The sequence below is a fragment of the Quercus robur genome, chromosome 2 (genome assembly GCF_932294415.1).
Source record: "Quercus robur chromosome 2, dhQueRobu3.1, whole genome shotgun sequence".
NCBI lineage: Eukaryota > Viridiplantae > Streptophyta > Magnoliopsida > Fagales > Fagaceae > Quercus > Quercus robur.
The window spans coordinates 23798961-23816632 of record NC_065535.1 but is presented as its reverse complement, the minus strand read 5'-3'; the positions used below and the strand labels follow the sequence as shown (position 1 = coordinate 23816632).

Genomic DNA, 17672 nt, shown 5'->3' with positions numbered 1-17672 from the left:
GCAAAGAATCCGTTATTCCCAGCTTCAATCTCTTCCGCACAAAGGTTACAAAAAGTAGTTGTCCAACTTGGATCCCCCCATAATGCTCTTGTTTTGTTTGCCTCGGAGTTGGAAGTGGTGTTTTTACCCATCTATAGAGTTAAGCAACCATAAGACACAATAAATCGATCAACTTTGACACACCAACTGAAAATTATTGCTGAGAATCTTTTTAGAAATAAGCTCCTATACCCAGTAGCCTTTAGAAACAAATTCCCAAAGACCAGCTTTGAAAAGAACAAATCTAGAAAAGTACCCTTGCAGAACTCAATTCCCCATAAGACAAAATTATAAAAAGAAGCACATAAATTTCAGCTACCAAATTTAGAAAGACCAAAATGTATGTGTGTTGAAGTAAATTCCCAAACTTAAGAAACTTAAATCTCAAATTGCTAATAAAAAATCAGAACCAATCCTAGTTTATATTTGGTGATTCTATTTTTTGGTAACTATATCTGGTGATAAAATGAAACAAGACTAGGATAGAGCAATCTGTTTTGCACTCATTGTGGTCTTTCTTTGGGTTAAAAGCTATAGACAAGACTACTGTCCAAGCTTTGACTTTTAGCTAGCAACATGCCAACAACAAACTTTAAACGTGTTATGGGTTTCCCTCATCTGAGCCTAGTGTACAAAACTCAACTACTTCATCAATAACTATTTTTTCTTTAAAAAACAAAAACAAAATAGAAAGACAAAAACCAAACCAACCCACTTGTAGCTAATTCAAAAATAAACTTGGAAACTTCAACAACTTTGCTTTTCATCAACTGGTAAAAACTTATACGATAATAAATAATATACGTGTCAACTGCTATATTAATCAAATACTAAAAAAGAATTAGGAGTACTGGCCAACTCTTTCTAGAAGGTCAATGAAAAAGCTGTAAGAAGCAAAGAATAATAGAATGAAATACCCAGATAGAAAGTGCAATCTTGCATGAACAAGAACAACTCAAAAAAAATACTACATAGCTGGCATTCTGGGACTGATTTTTTGTGGTAACTAACATGCACAAACAAATCAAATAACTAAAACTCTAGTCTAATACCCCTCCCTAGTCTAATACCCCTTTTCATACACCTCTCCCTAGTCTAATAACCCTCAATAACTAACTCTAAGCCAGCTGTGTAACCACCTTGCCAGCCCATTCCCTCTAACTAACTAACTATATCAACTAACTCTAATGCCATACAAGACTGATGTAAACATATCACCAATACAAGTATATCTATACTAAAATACAAGTATACAATGCCAGCTAATCAAATACACCATTATCTAAAGCACAGACACATTATACACTCAGGCTGCACTAGCACATGCACACCTCATCAACTGCACACACATGCCCCCATCAGCAGCAGACGCACCCCAAATCAGCAGCCCATGCACACCCATACACATGCCTCATCAACATCATACGCACTCCCCATCAGCAGCCCACACACATATACCCCTACACACTCCTAACATTAAGATGTGACACACTAACATGTATTTGCATCCTCAATATAAAAACATATAGGCTCCATGGCACATCTTTGACACATATTCTAATTACCAGAACAAATATTTTGTTATTTCCTTTGTCTTCAAGTTTACAACTACAGCCCACTGGTTTTGAATAGTTCATTGACAACTGTATTTTCTGCAAATAACTTAAAGGTGGAGCTGCCTCAATCTAGCACAGAGAATATATTGTTCAAAAAACTATCATGTTGCCTCAATCTAAACATAAGAAAGTTCAAGGAAGTTGATGAACTAAAATCCTTGTATGTCTATCAAGTTAACTTCAGGAAAAGGAATGCTTTATAAAGTTCCCTATTACAAGTTCTCTTAATTTATAAGGTACCTTACCATCTGTACTGCCCTAGAGGAACTAAAATACCTAATTCCAATTCCAAAGAAGTCAAACCTGAAACGAAAACTAAAATACCCAATTCCAAAGAAGACCCAAATCATGCTAAACTTAAAAAATCAGATCTCAATCCAAAGTGACTTAAACAGAGAAAAGGGGGTTGGACGATTTTTTGTCATAAATTAAAAGATGACTTGAACATGGAAATATCACATAACTTAGAAAGACAGAGCATCCACAAAAGAAAAAAAAAAATACAAAGCATGTACCCACAAATTTTTTCAGTACCCAAAAGAGAACAAATAAATCATTAGCAAGAACAAATAAAGCATGCGCATATCTACAAATTTTTCAACAACTATTTCAAAATCTCTGGTGGTACTTAGTGGTTTTTGGTAGCAAATCAGTGTTGTTTAGTATTTTGTTGATCAAAACTCTACCTTGAAAATGTATTTCTCAGATCAGATTAGACATAAATAAAATTAAAAAATAAAATAAAATACGGAGGAATGCACGTTGAAGAAGATGAAGAAAGAAGAAGAAAAGGAAGAAGATTCAACGGATGACAAAGGCAAGAGAAACTTTTACCACGGAGAGGCTTGTAGCAGCATGGAGAGGGCAGAGCAGAGAGAAGAGAGAATGGCATGAGTGAGTTTCAGGGCAAAGGGCAGAGCAGAGAGATGAGGGGAGTGAGGAATCTGGCGTGAGAACTGAGAACATTTTCTGATTTATCAAAGGGTAAAGTTAGATTTTCAGTAAAATGTGAAGGGCAATTTGGTAATAGCACACAAAGTCCAACGGATATATAAATCAACGCGCACGGGCTTTTCCAAAATGCACCTCACAGCTCCATTCTGCGAATGCGCGTGCTTTTCACAAACCCAAAACGCAACTTTTTCCAAAAAGTTGCTTTTTATACCTAACCAAACACCTATATTATATTTGTAGTTTCAAAATGGGCTTTTTGGGTTAGGAAAGCTGAAACAAACAAGCACTTGAAGTTGTGAACACGTTTTGCATGTGTTAGATATCAGAAATTATTAACATCAAAACAACTAAAAATAGATGTGTGGATATTCTTTGTATGCTATGGAGATCAAAAATGATATAGCATCAGAACAAGTATTTGTTTTTAAACCTACCTCTTATTTATTAAGGCAAAAATATATTTTTGTTCTCTACATTTTGGGCTGATTATCGTTTTGGTCCCTACTTTTTTTTTTTTTTTTACCAGATTCAATCCCTGAAATTAAAAAAAGCGTTCTCATTTTAATCCCTACTATCATCTCACTAACAGAAATTGCCTATGTAGCAAACAAAATGCACCATTAGCATGTTAGACGCTGGCATGACCAATAAAATAATATTAATAAAATTTTAATAAAATTTTTTGCAGTTTTATTGATAAAAATTGATATAATTTATTAAGCCCAACTAATCTTTGTGACACAACATACAAGTACAACCCAAACCAGCAGCAAGTCAGGTTTCATCAGACAGGTCCTGCTATGCAGACTACCCTCTCATCCCAAGCTGTGGTATAGTTGTTTCCAGCCTTCACTTTCTGCCAGTCGCAAATCCCTATTGACACCAATACTAGATTTTCTAGTCCTGCATTTAGGCAGATAGCCTAATTGCTGGTTTTAAACCAATTAATTGAAGAACCCACACATTGCAAAAGTAAAAAAGATTGTGATCATGAAGAACTATAATAATGGTTGACAACCAACCTTTACCATCAAAATTGTGGATTGAACTTGTTTTTTTTTTTTTGGATAAGTGGGGATTTGAACTTGATGTTTTAACAATATATAGATGGCTACTGCTAGTTCACATAGACAGCAGAAAATTTATCTCAGAGGACTAGAAAGAATAATGCTTCAGTGTGGCTGAGAGTGCACCACTTTCCAATTGTTTGCCTCATCATACCTTCACGGAGCCAAGACACTGATAATAGTAAAAAATCATCCATCACGGGCAGTGATTAGTCGCTGACTTTTTGAGTTCTCTAAGCAAGTTGTGTTTGTTTTTCTTCACTAGTTTCCTGTGAGTATGCACCATGGCTTTTCCTTGAAATCTCTACAGCAAGACCTGCATGACCTGACTCAAACATGAGAATATGAGATTGAGCTAATTCCATCTTACAAACCCAGCAGGGCCAGCACCCCTCCCCCCTAAAAAAAAAAAATATATATATATATATATATATATTAAATAACAATAATAAGAAGAAGAAGAAGAAGAAGAAGAAGAAGAGGCCAATGATATATATATATATATATATATATATATATATATATATATATATATAACCAAAGGTGAAATCAAAATAACAGAAAAGAGAAAAAAGAAAATGTCATACCAAATGCATAAGGCTTCTCGCTTCTATGAGGTCTAGGAGAAGTGGTTAGTAGGCAACTTTACCCGTAATTTTTGCAAAAAGTTGATTCCCTGAAAATACAAAAAATAAATAATAAATTATATTGATCAACAAAAATAATGAATCAAGTACAAAGGAGGTATACTAGATGAATAGCATTTAAGTTCTAAGATTACAATGATCTTTAAATTTCAAAAAATTAGAGACAGGATATGTCCCTGCAACTAGCATCCATTAAAACTGTGTTTTGAAAAATTGCATCTTCATATGAAAAAAAAAATAATAATAAAATCAAACTAAAATTCCAATTCAACAAAATAATTCTTTATTGGTAAGTTATTTGCGCATCCAATGGATTTCAAACCCACAATCTCACTGTCCATCTCATTTTTTGTTAATTCCCTAGACAACAAAAATAAACTAAAGATTTAAAAATATAACTAAAATTCCAATTCTACAATAATTTTTTATCGTAAGTCATACACGTCCAAATCCACAATCTCACTTCCCCATTTCACTATTATGGAAGGAGGAAGTGACATTTGAGCCAGACTCATTAGTGTTCCAATCCTATAAATATTGAGATGTTCACGGCCTCAATTGATTCTCATTCCAATCTAGGAAATAACGTAACTCTAAAATCCCTCAGTTAGAGTTCTTTTCTCATACATAGATTATTAAAGCCTTTAATTGGAGGCAATAAGTCATCAAAGAGCTATAAGGTCTACAATTCATGTTGCTCAAATGATCTAGTGGCTAGGCCTCTGACATATAAATCGAACTGCATTCAATGTTCAAAGATTCCTTAACTTCTTTGATACCCCAAAATGAGGGGAACTTGCAAGTCAAAAGATATTCCAACATCCAACGTATTGCCATCTTTTGTAGTCATTTATTCATTTTGAACATAAAGTTTCAGCATTAGGTTCTTCTTGGCAACTTCTGTTCTTTTTTTCTTTTTCTTTTTTAATAATACTACTATTTGAACATTGTTTGGGCTTGTTTTAGTTGATAAAATTATCAGCTGAAGAATGTGGATAAACAATGAATTGCAATATCTATAATGAAAATTATCTAAATAAATTTGTATGCAAGTAGTCTTTCATGTGTTCAAAAGCAATCATGCCCCACAGTGACATTTTTGGCAAAATGGCCACGTCAAGCTTGGCCATGCCATAATATAGCAGTAATGGGATGAAAAAGGGGGGGGTGGTGGGGGGACATCTTGGTAATGAATACATTGAAAGTAACTTTTAAAAATTAATGTTTCAAATTTAATAGCAATTTTTAAATCATCACTTTTAATTCATTTTCAATCCCATGCCTTGCATGGATAAGGAGCTAGCGAAAATTATATCAATCTGAGTCCTAGTTAAGTCTAATAACAGATGCAGCATGGTGCCTATAGTTATTTGACCACAGCAATGACAGCATAAATATGAGATTCTTCACAAGTGTAGAATGCAGTTAGGGCAAGTTGGATAATCAAATGAATACGTGTTACAACCAACCCATGCATGTCAATTATCCAAATTAACAGTCTTGAAACTACCCTCCAATATTACCTGTAAAATATGTCACATCCAATTTAAATTATGATTTCCAAATATGTAAAAGCTTGCTGCAAAATTATAGCACTTCCCATTGGCATTAGACATGCATAACACGTGCACCTCAAACCTCACCACTAACAGCAAACACTAAAAGATTATGATTTCACACAGGCATGGGCTATATACCTTCAACACTTTAATATGTCCTCTACTCAGATTTGTCTATTTGATGATAAAACATAAATCATATAGAGGCTGTAAAAAACTAGAGCTGAAGATGTAAATATCCAACTAGATTATTGTTTACCAATCATCCCATCTCAACAGGAAACAGAAAGCAAAAATAGAATTCAGATAACGTCACATCATAAGAGTCAACATTGCTAACATGCTTAACAAGAATATACCATATTCAAACATAAAATCCACAAACAATAGAGACCCAAAAATATATATTTTTCAAACTTATTATTATTAATTTTTAATGTAAAATAGAATAGTACCTCAAGTTTCTTTTTTCACCAATAATCCCGGCAAGAGCACAACCCATCTTTGAAATGGTGGAACCTCTTAGCATCTCGTATGATCAATTCTCTGCCAACGATCTTTGAGATGACCTTTAGTGCTGTATGGCAATCACCACAAACACGAAGATTCTTGATTATCCTAATGGGTGAACGAACTGGACTGTTAAGGAGACCATCGGCAATAGCAAGTCTCTCACTATGAGCAAGAAGAGCTTCCTCCTTGGATTCATGGTCTATGTCATGCAACACAAATCTAGTCTCTGGTATGTAACCAGCCTCCTTCATTTGTTCCCTTAAATGCCTAAGTTCTGCATAGAGCTTATCAGTGTTAGGATGAGATCTATCTCCCGCTCGATATTCATGGACCCGGCTCCTAACTTCTAAAAGACTTTGACTTGCTAGTTTCTTCTTCTCTTTCTGTTTTGCAAGGTCTGAAGGTTTTACAGGTAGAAGGCCATCCTTCGTTTGCTCATTCATGCGTGCGGGGTCCAGCTGCTCAACAAGCTCAGCACAGCGATCACCAAGCTCCATGTGCCCATGAACTCTGCAGAGATCCATCAAGGTTTCCCATATATTAACACTTGGCTCCAATGGCATCTTTTCTATGAACTCAAAAGCTTCATCCAGATATCCTGTACTTCCTAGCATGTCTATTACCTTCACATAATGATCCATGGATGGGGCTATGCCATAATCCTTGATCATTGATTCAAAGTGCAACATTCCCTCATCAATGTCTCCCAAAACACTACAAGCAGATAAAACACCAATCAACATTCGACCATCAGGCTTCATTCCTGTTTTCTTGAACTGAGTGAACAAATTAATGGCATCCTCCCCAAGACCATTCTTAGCAAGCCATGTCATCATAGTGTCCCACGACGTCAAATTGCAGGTTGGCATTGCATTAAACACCATGAACGCATCATCCATAGAACCACATTTCCCATACATCTCTATGATTCTGTTATAGGTACTCACTTCTAGTGGTGAGAGTGATCTTATGATGTGTTCATGAACAGATTTTGCTTCCTGCAGAGATTGAGCCTCACCACACTCCCACATTAACTGAAAATATCGGGGCAAATCCACAGGTTGACATTGCTTAACTAACAACCCTAAAACTTCCACAGCTTCCTTCACTTTCCCCTCATTGCAAAAACCATCTAGCTCCTCAAGAGTACCAGGATATTGGTGACTCTCAGGTGTCTCTGAAAATTTCCCCTCTTGTTTTGGATTATTTGATAATTGAGAACCCTCTGTCATACCCCGAAAAGTATTCAAGTTTGGCGGATATTGTACGACATGTTGGTTCTGCTGATACTGTCCAGAGCTTCGGCTATGCTGAAACATTCCAACATTGCCCAAGTTATGATCACCTGGGGCTTGCTGAGTTTGCCCACAGTTTTGTCTGTAGTTCCCATTTAGGCTTCCCTGAGATTCTGAAAGGCCTTGGGAATCAAACCCATATGGGTTCTGCCTCACTTCACTAGCACCCTTGTGGGACGACCCACATGAATTTTGTATATGTCCATTTCCCCCATATACATTATGGTTCTGCAAGAACTCTCCATTGTTATACCCATAATTCCCACCAAAATTCCCATTTTGCTGAACTGAGTGATTCTGAAATCCATCCCTTGTGCTTTCCCTATAAAACCCACTTGAATTCTGCTCCAAACTTGTTAAATTATTAGTATGAATCCCAGTTAGGTTCTGCTGCACCTGCCCAACATTTTGACCACAATTTCCTCTAAAATTTCCATTTTGCCCAGCTGGCTTCTTCAGATATGTACTTCTAAAGCTCTCCCTATAAACCCCACTAGAATTATGGTAAAACTCATTTTGCTCATTAAACCCACTAAAACTCCCATTTTGCCCAACTGGGTAACTTACAAAATCGTTTGTATTGCTTTCTCTATAACCCTCATTGGGGTTTGATTTGTGATGAAAATCTGCAGGGTTTTGGCTCTCACTATGTTTTTGTTGATATTCTAAATAATCATCTACTTGGCACTGAGACCCATTGGTGTTTTCAAAATCTAATCTTTGAGCGGCAGTGCTAAGATTCTTGAGGAAGGTGAGGGTTTTTCTTGAATTTGAGGAGTTGAGTGAAGAACATACCTTGGATAGTGCTGTGTTTGTGAGAATTGCAGCTCGCTTAGTGGACATTTACGGTTCCCAGACTATTGCTTTAGTAAATACTTCAAAATGAGAGAGTGAGGGAGTTCTTCTAATTACTGTTACAAAGAGAGAATTTCAGGGAGAGATGCTGGAGTTGAACTGTGTTACTGGAGAACCAAACCAAGTCACTTTATAACGTTAAACCCTGTTGGGCTAAAAACGGGTTGGGCCATCTGTTGATATTTGAAAAACATGCCTTGGGCTTTTATTTGTTGGTGTTTTTTTTAGGGTAAATTCCAGCAAACATTCTTGAGGTTTGGATGAATGACAGTTAGGTCCAAGATATTTTAAAATGACCAATTTAGCCCTTAAAAGACAAAAAAAAAAAAAAAAAAAAAAAAAAAAAAAAAAAACCCTTAAAACACCGTTAACCCTCTGTTACACTTTTTTTTACCCAACGGTCATAATTTTTATTGTTATATCCACCGGTCATAATTTTGAAATTCAAACGGTAAATTCAAACCTAACTTTAAACCCAATGGTAAATTCAAACATAAATGTCATATTTTTTTAATTTTAAATCCAGTGGTAATTCAAACCTAAAGGTCATTTTTTTTTTTTTTAAACTTTAAACCCAATGGTAAATTCAAACCTAAAGATCATATTTTTTTAAACTTTAAACCCAATGATAAATTCAAACCTAAAGGTCATATTTTTTAACTTTAAACCCAATGGTAAATTCAAACCTAAAGATCATATTTTTTTTAACTTTAAACCCAATGATATATTCAAACCTAAAGGTCTTTTTTTTTTTTTTTTAACTTTAAACCAAATGATATATTCAAACCTAAAGGTCATATTTTTTTTAACTTTAAACCAAATTGTAAATTCAAACCTAAAGGTCATATTTTTTAACTTTAAACCCAATGGTAAATTCAAACCTAAAAGTCATATTTTTTAACTTTAAACCCAATGGTAAATTCAAACCTAAAGGTCAAATTTTTGAAATTCAAACTCAAGTCACATTCTTGCTCTATAAATATGACCATTTTCTCTCTAATTTCCACCCACTTCTACAAAATTATCTATTCCATTCGGTTTTTGTTCTCTCTTAATGGATTTCCATTATGACATTGATTTTATTTTTCCAAATGATGAGCCTCCATTTGACTCATCTTCTGATGATGATGAGACGGAACTTACTCTAGCTATTGCCATAGAAGAATTAAAGAATGAAGGAGCATCAACATCACGTCGTCATTCAGTTCAACCTCGCAGGTTTATCTGGCGTAATCCTTTGCAAGGTCATGATAGGCTTTTCCATGATTATTTTGCTGAAACACCAGTGTATCCTCCTAATGTATTTCGAAGGAGGTTTCGAATGAGTCGTTCTCTTTTTCTACGTATCCATTCAAGAGTTGAAGCTACTGAACCATACTTTGTTCAAAAAAGAAATGCGGCTAACACACTCGGGTTGTCTTCCCTTCAAAAGATGACCGCTGCAATCAGAATGCTTACTTATGGAGTGTCGGCTGATTTCATGGATGAATACATAAGGATTGGAGAAACCACTACAATAAAAAGCTTAAAAAAATTTGTTAAAGCGGTAGTTTCAATCTTTTCTGAAGAGTACTTGAGGTCACCAAACAACAATGACATTGCAAGGTTATTAGCAGTTGGCCAACATCGTGGATTTCCAGGAATGCTAGGGAGCATCGACTGCATGCATTGGAAATGGAAGAATTGTCCAAGTAAGTGGAAAGGTCAATATATTGGTCATACACGTGATCCAACGATAATTTTGGAAATCGTAGCGTCATATGACCTTTGGATATGGCATGCATTTTTTGGTTACCGGGGTCTCACAATGACATCAATGTCCTAGAGCGGTCTTCTGTATTTTCTGAGCTTGCTGAAGGGCGTGCTCCTCCAGTTAATTACTCGATAAATGGTAATAACTATTCGATGGGGTACTATCTTGCAGATGGTATATATCCATCATGGGCAACATTTGTCAAAACAATTCCAGCACCACAAGACCGTAAAAGACAACATTTTGCTTCTGCACAAGAGGCGGTCAGGAAGGATGTCGAACGTGCATTTGGAGTACTTCAAGCGCGATTTGCAATTGTGCGTGGGCCTGCACGTTTTTTCCATCTTGAAACGCTTAAGGACATTATGATAGCATGTATAATATTGCATAATATGATCGTTGAAAATGAACGACATACTTACCTTGGAGCAAATGACTTTGATTATGATCAAATCAACGATAATGGACCCGAACCGGTGTCACATAATCCCACTTGTAACCTTATGCAGTTCATTGAACGTCATAATTCCATTAGAGATAGAGGAATTCATTCTCAACTTCAAGCAGATCTCGTTGAGCATCTATGGCAACTACAAGGCCAGTCGTAGGAATTTGTAATTCTAAATTTCTAAGCATTACTACTTTTATTTAATGTGAACCTTCGTTGGAATTTGAAATTTTCTAAGTTTAATATTACTAAGTTTCCAAAAAATTGAGACAACAAAAAGCCCTATATAAGTTGACAAACCCTTAGGTAAGTTTGTCAACTCAAGTTTAGTTGTAAACTTACACTAGATACTATCCTGCTCATTGGTCATTTTTAACACTGCAGAAAAATGGCACTATGCAGAAAAGTGACACTATGCAGAAAAATAACACTATGCAGAAAAATAACACTACGCAGAAAAATAATTATGCAGAAAAATAACAGTATGCAGAAAAATAACAGTATGCAGAAAAATGATACTATGCAGAAAAATAATTATGCAGAAAAATCACATTATTCAGAAAAATGATAGTATGCAGAAAAATAATACTGCAGAACAATAACACTATGCAGAAAAATAATTATGCAGAAAAATCACATTATGCAGAAAAATCACATTATGCAGAAAAATGACAGTATGCAGAAAAATAACACTGCAGAACAATAACACTATGCAGAAAAATGACACTATGCAGAAAAATAACACTATGCAGAAAAATAATTATGCAGAAAAATCACATTATGCAGAAAAATGACAGTATGCAGAAAAATAACACTGCAGAACAATAACACTATGCAAAAAAATGACACTATGCAGAAAAATAACACTATGCAGAAAAATAATTATGCAGAAAAATCACATTATGCAAAAAAATGACAGTATGCAGAAAAATAACACTGCAGAACAATAACACTATGCAGAAAAATAACACTATGCAGAAAAATAATTATGCAGAAAAATCACATTATGCAGAAAAATAACACTGCAGAACAATAACACTATGCAGAAAAATGATACTATGCAGAAAAATAACACTATGCAGAAAAATAATTATGCAGAAAAATCACATTATGCAGAAAAATCACATTATGCAGAAAAATGACAGTATGCAGAAAAATAACACTGCAGAACAATAACACTATGCAGAAAAATGACACTATGCAGAAAAATAACACTATGCAGAAAAATAATTATGCAGAAAAATCACATTATGCAGAAAAATGACAGTATGCAGAAAAATAACACTGCAGAACAATAACACTATGCAGAAAAATGACACTATGCAGAAAAATAATTATGCAGAAAAATCACATTATGCAGAAAAATGACAGTATGCAGAAAAATAACACTGCAGAACAATAACACTATGCAGGAAAATGACACTATGCAGAAAAATAACACTATGCAGAAAAATAATTATGCAGAAAAATCACATTATGCAGAAAATCACATTATGCAGAAAAATCACAGTATGCAGAAAAACAACACTGCAGAACAATAACACTATGCAGAAAAATGACACTATGCAGAAAAATAACACTATGCAGAAAAATAATTATGCAGAAAAATCACATTATGCAGAAAAATGACACAATGCAAGTACAGCCACCTGTTGAGAAAGTGCAGAAAAATAGCATATACAACTAATAAAATCAGCAACCAATAAAATAGCATATTTTCATTCAAATAACATTTACAACCAATAAAATCAGCAAGTACAACCAGCACAATACAAAATTTACAACATTGCATCTATTTCCTTGCACAAGTAAAGACTACAAAAAATTATGTGCTAGTATCTTTGCAATATACAAAAAATTGGTTGTCAATAATAATATTCCATTATGATGCATATTTAGACCTTAACCTCTCCAAGATTTCCAAACGACGTAGACGAATGTATTCTTTTTGCTCAGGATTCATAGTTCTTGTATCTTTCATCATAAGTTCATCTTCCATTTTCCTCTTTTCTACTTCATTCTTCTCTTCCTTGATACGAATCAACTCTCTTCGTTCTTCGGATGCAATGCGCATTGCCTCTCTTCGTTCTTCTAATGCAATGCGCATACTTTCCTTTTTCTCCTCATGCATTCTTCTCTTTTCTTCCTTGATTTCGTCTAATTGGGAGGAAAGTGTTGGGATCACGTCATCACAATTCTTTCTTTTCTTTAATTTCTCATTTTCGGCCTTCTTGCCTATAAGTCTCTCCAAGGTTTCGTCGGAGTTCATCTCTTCATTATCTTCATCTACATTTATTGAGCTTGCAAAGGATTGTGTGGCTGGTCGTGTGGCTGGTTGTCTTGTGCGGGCCTTCAAACTATCTCTTAGAACCAACCACTTAGCTTCGTTCCTCAAAATTCTCCAACAATGCTCCAATTGAAATGCATTTTTGCAATTAACTTGATACATAGTTTTTGCATCTTCAATCTACAAAAGTAAAAAATTAAAAAACATAAGAATCATAAAACTAAAAGTGTTTTGATGTACAATACATATTAAATGTTGAGTTTAAATACCTTGTCATGCTCAGTTTTACCGCTTTCATTCCAGTTCTCAATTTGGGCCAAGCATCCACAGAACTTGTTGGTCTCCTTTTGAATTGTTGACCACCGACTATTTAAAGAATCCTTAGTGCGGTTAAATTTCTTGTCATTGTGGAAGGTAGACCAAATTCTCTCCCAAAATGTTGTGTGTTTTTTATCCGTCGATGTCACGGCATCTAAGCTAACATTAAGCCACGCCGACACTAGCTTAATGTCTTCATCTATGGTGAAGTTGATTCCCCGTTGACGACCTCTCTTAGTAGTTGATTTTTTTGCAATAGGGGGTATAGATTGTCCCATTTCAACTTGGGGTGGAGATTGATGGACATTGACGTCTGAATGCGGAGTGGACATCAAATTACTGCTGTCAAAAGACTCAAAACCTTGTTTATTGTCTTGTAAAATGTCAAGGAAGAAGGGATTTTGATTTTGTGAGTCCATCACCTAACAAACACTAAAGTAATTTAGAAGCAGCACTAATAAGCAACAAAATTGAAAACAAAAAAGAAAAGGCATTGAGAGCATGGAATTCAACCACAACCAAGCAATCACAACCAAGCATAGATGAAGCACCCTTATGGTCTAATTCATAACCAAGCACCCTTATGGTCTAATTCATTGACCAATTCATGTACAAACACAAGAAAATCAAACCTCAAAGCAACAGAATTGAGAGCATGGAATTCAACCATAGAAATAATAAGTATTCAACCTCAAACCTCAAACCTCAAACACAAGATAAAACCCACATGGAATTCTAACTTGCTAGGCATCATTTTTTTTTTTTTTTAATAAGTACTTGGGCAGCCGCCATATTGCAAATAAATTTTAGCAAAATCCATGTGTAAGAATGAAATTTAAAAGAATACAATAAAGAATGCATGGTACTAAAATGTTTATATCAAATGCTAAATTCACAGACAAAAATGCTAAATTCCTTCCTATATTGAAATGTACATATTACATCTTTTCTTTATGAATATTTTTCTTTTTATTCCAAACTTTCTTCTCTTCCAAACTTAAATTCCTTTTATTTTCCATACAAGCAACCAATTAGAGAAACAACTATTTAGTATAAAATTAAAAAATAAAAAAAAAACTTCCAGTGATCTATTTTTGGTTAAATCAATTGAAGATTGGACACTGTAGGGAGCTCCTAATCGCCATCTCCGTGTTGGTGGGTGCTTCTAGCTGCAGCTACTTAGTGCTAATACTGATTCTATTAAGGGTTAGTCTTCTTTGTCCTGTTCCACAGCATTTATATGGCTTTCTTTTTGGTTGGGGAAAATGAGTAGTTTATTAGGCTGTATCTAAGATGAGATGCCATATTATCATATTCTACTCATTAAAAATAAAATGGAGGTCACAAAACTCAAAACAAGATGACATTCTAGATACAACACTATAAATATTTGTATAGTGTTCCCACTTCCTACTTCCCACTAAAGCTTATTCAATACCAACATATTTACCCTCCTTCCATTACAACCCCTTTTAACCAAACAACACTATATACCCTCACAAAAATAGTAAATACCCCCCACTTCTCCAAAATCTAAAGAACACCCAACTCTCTATTTCATATTAGCATAGAAGTCTGAGCCTAAAAGCTGCAACTTCTGTGAACAAACAGTACCAACACCAACATTAAGGTTATGTACACATTGTTGAAAACAAATCACAGTTTTTTAGCAAAATAAAACTCATAAGAGTAAGAAGTAGATGCATGTGCATGTGTTACTTGGGCTTGAAATTGAACATAATCATCGGATCAAAAAAAAAGCTTCAAACTTGAAACAAAAGTTTGAGAGAGTAAGAGAGATCGTTACCTTTTGGGAGGTTGAAAAGTTGACTAATTGTTGGTGGGAGCTTTTGTGAAGTGGAGAGATAGAAATACAAAAGAAGAAGAAGAGTAGACAAAGTTTGAGAAATGAAGAGAAAGAGAAAGGGGCAGCTCTGTCTGTCTAAGTTGCTGTCTTTCTCTGTGCTTTAGCTTAGCCTTGCTAAGCCATTTTGCTTATGCCATCTAGGAATTTCATTTGTCTGAATTTCATTTTTCCATGCCTTAAGCCTAGGTTTTGAACCAGTTATCCACAGAGAACATTGATCCTTATAAATGGAGAACAGTAATAAACAGAAAAAATCACCAAGGGAATAAATAATGTGTCTCCAATATTTGTAAATTGAAATTAATATCATATAGCTTAACACAGCAGACATCTCTAGACTACCTTATGTACTAAATTCCTTATGATCTGCAGTTCTAGGAATTTTGAGAGAGACAGATGTTTACCGGCATGGAAGTAGTTGTTACTAAGACTTTTGCAGTTGAGGTTGAGGTTGACCCTTTTGAAAGAGCTTTCAAATTCAGTTACCTAACTTAAAGATTTGATTATTTCAAACTTTAGGGGTTGAGAATTTCATTCAATCTATCACCATAACCACCCCCCAAAGGGGGTCCCAAAATTAATAAATCAATTAACAATCACTGTTTAGTATTCACTTGTCTTTTTTTGAAAGTCTCTCAAGTCATCAGAGTGTTCATTCAAGAAGAACAATCAGAGACTTTTTGTTGCATATCTCAATTAAAGCTCCACTACCACCTAAACCAACGAGAACTGGCATGTCTTGGAATTATCTTTATCTATGACTATAAGCATGTGATATATACATAATCTGAAAATGTAGTAAAAGAAAAACTACTAAAGAACTTGGACAAAGAAGCCCTCATCTCTTTCTATTCTCAAACCAGCCAAAGGCTACAATACAGGGCAAGCTACCCCAAACAACAACTTGACAAAACCAGCTAAACTACACAGCCAAGTCCAATTATACATACACACTGACCAAGCACAAAATCTCAGCAACTAACTAACCAAATACAAGGTAATCACGGCAATAAAGCTAACAACCAAATATCCACACAGTAAATCAGCTAGAACTCTGTAACTATGAACATCAAACAGAGCAAAGTTCATAAATTAAAACATAGATTGAAACTTTTTTGACCTATCAAGAACAAAGTTCATAAATTAAAACTCGTTTATGTAGAACTATCCCATGGAGGTACTAAAACAGCACACCAGCTCTCAAAAATAACTTCGGGTGTGCTCCGAAGAATCCATAAAAAAAACCCCAAACCAGAAAAAATTTGAAACAAGAAACCCCCAAAAAAATTAGTTTAGAGAAACTCCCAAGAATCTTGATTGAAACCAAAAAACTCTAAAATCTCAATGAGAAAAACCCATACCTTTTTTAGAGAAATCAGCCCCAACGTCTGTCAATAGAGAAGATTCCGTCAACCCAATGATCCACCCTCCTCACCGGAACTGCAAAACTCCTCAACCGATCACATTTTATTTCCCATGGTGATGAGAATGAGCCAAAGAATTCGGTGATGAGAATGAGCAAAAGAATATGAGAGGAAGAACTCAAGAGGGAGAGGGAAGCTGAGAGTGAGAGAGGCGTTGGTGTGCTCAGTGAGATGAGAGAGAAAAAAAGAGCGAAAATGAGTTTCTGTACATATAATATTATTTTAAGTTATAAACGAGCTACAGTGCCCGTGTAAATTTACACGGGTACTGTAGCTCGTCCAAAATTATACACGAGTTTAGATGATTTTACAAAGACTGATGTAGTGTATTTTTTGCTTCAAAATGTGTAAAAATGGTCCAAATGTGTATTTTACACATTTATACACAATTATACAAGAGCTGATGTGAATGCTCTAAACAAAGACTGATGTAGTGTATTTTTTGCTTCAAAATGTGTAAAAATGGTCCAAATGTGTATTTTACACATTTATACACAATTATACAAGAGCTAATGTGAATGCTCTAACTGTGATTAACCCAAACCTCGGGTATTTTTGGAAATTTACCCCTTTTATATATATATATATATATATATGGCAAAAATACTATTGTGGTCCCTACATTTTGGGCTCACAGTCAATTTGGTCCCTACATTTTAGTAACGGTCAATTTGGCCCTTGTTATTTTCAAGTTGTAGTCAATTTGATCCCTACCGTTAACTCACTAACGGAAAATATCTACGTGGCAAACTGTTTGCATGGTTGGCGCACACGTGGCTAACATAATAATATAATATTAAATATTTAAAAAGCCACCTAAGCATTTTAATTAAAATAAAACCCCCGAAAAAAATGAAAATATTAATTGAAAGCAAAAAAATGATTATTTTTTAGAAAAATCCTCAATATATATATATATATATATATATATATATTTTTTTTTTTATTGTATTCTTAAAACATTTTCTTAGCTACTAACCATAATTTCCAGCAACACAACAATCTAAAACTAAACAATAATCAAACAGTT

At 34.7% G+C, this 17672-nt stretch overlaps 3 protein-coding genes across 12 annotated transcripts in view; 1 reads left to right on the top strand and 2 right to left on the bottom strand.

The window, feature by feature from the left end:
* LOC126712972 (pentatricopeptide repeat-containing protein At4g32450, mitochondrial-like) overlaps positions 1 to 8844 on the bottom strand; it is a 68714-nt gene extending 59870 nt beyond the window's left edge. For 4 of the 10 annotated variants that reach the window (XR_007651228.1, XR_007651223.1, XR_007651230.1 and 1 more), the window contains exons 1-2: positions 6338 to 8843; positions 4264 to 4352 (exon numbers count right to left, since the gene is read on the bottom strand). Coding sequence is in view for 1 of the 10 variants with exons in the window: in XM_050412541.1 (XP_050268498.1) it covers positions 6353 to 8533 (2181 nt within the window). In the remaining 9 variants the exon portion in view is untranslated. Of the gene's footprint in view, positions 1 to 3600; positions 4076 to 4263; positions 4353 to 6337 lie in introns of those variants that run through there. The other 6 variants (XR_007651226.1, XR_007651227.1, XR_007651224.1 and 3 more) reach the window with 5 other exon arrangements.
* A 755-nt stretch (positions 8845 to 9599) lies between these two features.
* LOC126696441 (uncharacterized) lies at positions 9600 to 10906 on the top strand. The gene is made up of 2 exons (XM_050393187.1): positions 9600 to 10236; positions 10371 to 10906. The coding sequence occupies exons 1-2, from the start codon at positions 9600 to 9602 to the stop codon at positions 10904 to 10906; spliced, it is 1173 nt and encodes a 390-aa protein (XP_050249144.1).
* Positions 10907 to 12628: 1722 nt separating this feature from the next.
* On the bottom strand, positions 12629 to 13629 carry LOC126696432 (glutathione S-transferase T3-like). The gene is made up of 2 exons (XM_050393181.1): positions 13303 to 13629; positions 12629 to 13213 (listed from the first exon to the last, which is right to left on the bottom strand). Exons 1-2 carry the CDS (start codon positions 13627 to 13629, stop codon positions 12629 to 12631), a joined length of 912 nt encoding a protein of 303 aa, XP_050249138.1.
* Between the last annotated feature and the right edge of the window lie 4043 nt (positions 13630 to 17672).